Source organism: Myotis brandtii, unplaced genomic scaffold, assembly GCF_000412655.1.
Source record: "Myotis brandtii unplaced genomic scaffold, ASM41265v1 scaffold191, whole genome shotgun sequence".
Classification (NCBI taxonomy): Eukaryota; Metazoa; Chordata; class Mammalia; order Chiroptera; family Vespertilionidae; genus Myotis; species Myotis brandtii.
The window spans coordinates 5,354,397-5,357,692 of NW_005357115.1; the positions used below are offsets into that span (position 1 = coordinate 5,354,397).

The window sequence follows — 3,296 nt, forward strand, 5'->3', positions numbered from 1 at the left end:
GATGCCGCCTCTCTCAGTCCCCGGCGCCAGCCCCGGAGGCCAGCGCATTGAGGCAGGTGGGGCTCTAGGAGCCCAGGTCCACGAGGTTGGCTGACATGGGGTTGAGAATGGAGTCCTGCAGGCCATGGTGGTGCTGCAGCGGGTCCGTGCCGCCTCCGCCTGGCACAGGCACCGGCACAGGCACGGCGCTGGGGCCCGGAGGGTGGCCCAGGCTGTGCAGGGATGGCAGCCCGGGTGGCGGCGGCGGGCTGAGCAGCAGCGCGGGGCTGGACGACGAGTGGTCTGGCGTCCCCGACGGCGTCTTCTCGTCCTCGGAGCTGCCTAGCACCGACTTGCCGCTGCCATTCAGCGACGCCGCCAGCGGGTTGTGGCTGTTGGAGTTGGAGTTCTCGCTGTTCTCCCTGCAAGTGCAGGAGCAAGGTCGCAGGTCAGCGGGGACACAGAGGCGGCTCAGCGCAGTGACACCTGGAGCCCAAGCCTGCGTCCTCCGCAGAGCCAGAGCGCCCGGCGCTGCCTGCGGGTATTCGGTTTCTACCATCTTATTTTTGGCCCGGCCTGGGGCTCTCATTCCTTCTGCCAGTTCTCAGTCTCTCAACACGGATTTCTCTCGACTGTCCTCCAGGTATCATCTCTATCGCCCCACCTCTCATGCTCTCAATCTCATGAAAATCATTCCTGCTCTCTGTATGTTGCTCCTCCCTGCCCCCCTCACTGACCTGCTGACATTTTTCCCCCAGAGCAGCGGGGTTGGGGAGCATGGCTCCCTGGAGTTGGTCTGGCTTTTCACATCTTGGCTCCTCTATGCAGGGCTGGCTGGGTAGATGTAGGGCCAGGAGGGTGAGAGGCCCTAGATCAGTGATGGCGAACCTATGACACGCGTGTAAGAGGTGACACGCAAACTCATTTTTGGGGTTGATTTTTCTTCGTTAAATGGCATTTAAATATATAAAATAAATATCAAAAATATAAGTCTTTGTTTTACTATGGTTGCAAATAACAAAAAATTTCTATATGTGACACGGCACCAGAGTTAAGTTAGGGTTTTTCAAAATGCTGACACGCCGAGCTCAAAAGGTTCACCATCACTGACCTGGATACTAGACGCTTAAAGTTGGGGACCTCCGAGGCCCTCCTCTCCTTTCCTCTGCTGGAGGGAAATCCCTCACTGAGGGCAGGTTCCTGGAGCTGAGTCCTTTCCCTCCAGCTCCAAACTGGCAGGCCTGGTGAGGGGTCTCCTGGCTGGGGCTAGAGACAAAGCCCTACAGATATAGGACCCCCCTTTCCCTGGTGGCACAGTGAAAACTTTCCTCTGGGGGACTGGAAACTGGGGGCTTGGAGGGCAGCTCGTAGGAGAACGGGGACAGGAGAACGAAGGCGCCTAGACCTTCCGGTCATACAGGAAAAGGAGGGACTCTGTGGCCCTCACCTGGGGCCTGGCCTGAGAACCAAGTTCCTCCGGAGTCTGGACGCATGCCAGTCTGGGTGGAAGGGGACCCTAGCAGTGAGAACCCACCTCCTTGCCCTTCCTTTGACTGGCAACCCTGCCAGATTTGAAATCTTGGGTAGATTTTCTCCACGGGCTTCCCAAGGCCCTTTCTTCCTGTTTTCCTGGAAGGGAACTTCCCACAGAGCTGATACCTTACAACTGTGGATACCTTAACCTCATGGTTTCAGAGATTAGGGTCCCCCTGAAGCAGCGCCCCCCCCCCCCCCTCCAGAGATCTGGGTCCACCGTTCAGTACCCCCACCTAACCCTAATCATGCAAACTCTGGCTCACATACACCGGGTGCCACCAACCCCAGGTATCTTGTTTTGCTGTTGCCCTAAGGCTGGATTCTGCCCCCACAATCAGTTTCTCTCCCACCCCCACATCCAGATTTGGATTTCTGAGGGGCAACAGGGCTGGCAGCCACAAGGGCCTAGGTCAGTGTTAGGCTAGTTCAGGAAGTCTTGGTTTCCCTGAGGACAAGCCACTCTCAGCCTTTCTGCTGCTCTCAGCTCACCCTAGACCTAGACCTACCCACCAGGGTGGGTAAAACCCAAGGAGAGAGGGGTCCAGGGCATGGCAGGCCAGGGAAGGGCTGCTGGGTCCAACAAGGTGGAAAAAGGGGCATATGTTTCTCTTCTCTCCCAGAGCTGACACTTACCAGCTCTTGGCCTCTCTGTCCTTTCTATGCGGGTTAAAAGATTCTCGCTGTCAACTCATATCCAGACAAGGAAAATTCTTGCCCAGGCCCCTCCGCATTCAGGTCATACCAGGGAAGTTCCAATCCCAGGCTAGAGGGCCTAGAACTGAGTAAGGCCCACAGAAAGTGCGGACGTGCTAGAAGTGCGAGTGAATTCGCTTAGGCCTCCCGAAATCAGCAACCCCAACAGGCCAAACCCACTCAGTCCTTTGGAGGACTCTCAGGCTCTGCCTGCTGAGCCCCGCTTGCAGGCGACCCAGGATCACGGTCTTGGTCCTGCTTTTGCCTGGAAGCTCACTGCGTCTCCATTTTTGTCCACAAGCGACCCGGGCGTCAGTCAATAACTTCCCCAATGGCTTTGCCCGCTTTAGACAAATCCCTGCCCTCTGGGTCTCCCAAAAGATCTCAGCACCACTCGGGTCAGGCCAGGATTCACTTGGGCCGTAGTGGCTTTGACTAGGGGCCCGGTGTAGGCCTCTCCTGGGAGTTGAGCCTACGCCATGCGACCCCCTCCCTGGAGCCCAAGGGGAGCTCTACTTACTCGTACCTTTCCTTGGCCTCGGCTGCCCGGTCACGCTGTCGCCGGTTCTTGAACCAGTTGCTGACCTGTGTGGTAGTGAGACCCGTGGCCTCCGCCAGCTCCCGCTTCTCCCGCGGGGAGGGGTAGGGGTTGTGCGCGTACCACTCGCGCAACACGCTGCGACTCTTTTCCTTGAAGCAGTAGCTGGTCTCCTCGCCGTCCCAGATGGAGCGTGGCAGCGGAAACTTGCGGCGCACGCGGTACTTGCCCACAGCACCCAGGGGCCGGCCGCGCAGCTTCTCGGCCTCGATGTAGTGCGCCTTGAGCCACAGCTGCTGCAGCTTGGCGTGGTTGTGCGGCGAGAACTGGTGGCTCTCCAGGATCTTGTAGAGCTCGCGGAAGTTGCCGCGGTGGAAGGCCACCACCGCCTTGGCCTTGAGCACGCTTTCATTCTTGTGAAGGTGCTCGCAGGCGGGCAGCGACCATAGAAAGCGGCCCAGCCGCTCGATGTTGCCGCCCTGCTGCAGCACCTCGCACACGCACGCCACTTGCTCCTGCGTGAAGCCGAAGGTGGGCAGCATGGACATGG

At 58.6% G+C, this 3,296-nt stretch overlaps 1 protein-coding gene across 2 annotated transcripts in view; it reads right to left on the reverse strand.

The window, feature by feature from the left end:
• Nucleotides 1-3,296, reverse strand: part of SIX2 (SIX homeobox 2) — a 4,222-nt gene extending 926 nt beyond the window's left edge. The window contains exons 1-2 of one of the 2 annotated variants that reach the window (XM_005864775.2): nt 2,735-3,296; nt 3-401 (exon numbers count right to left, since the gene is read on the reverse strand). In XM_005864775.2, the coding sequence (XP_005864837.1) occupies nt 65-401; nt 2,735-3,294 (897 nt within the window). In that variant the 5' untranslated portion in view covers nt 3,295-3,296 and the 3' untranslated portion in view covers nt 3-64. Of the gene's footprint in view, nt 1-2; nt 402-2,728 lie in introns of both variants that reach the window. The other variant, XM_014538467.1, reaches the window with a different exon arrangement.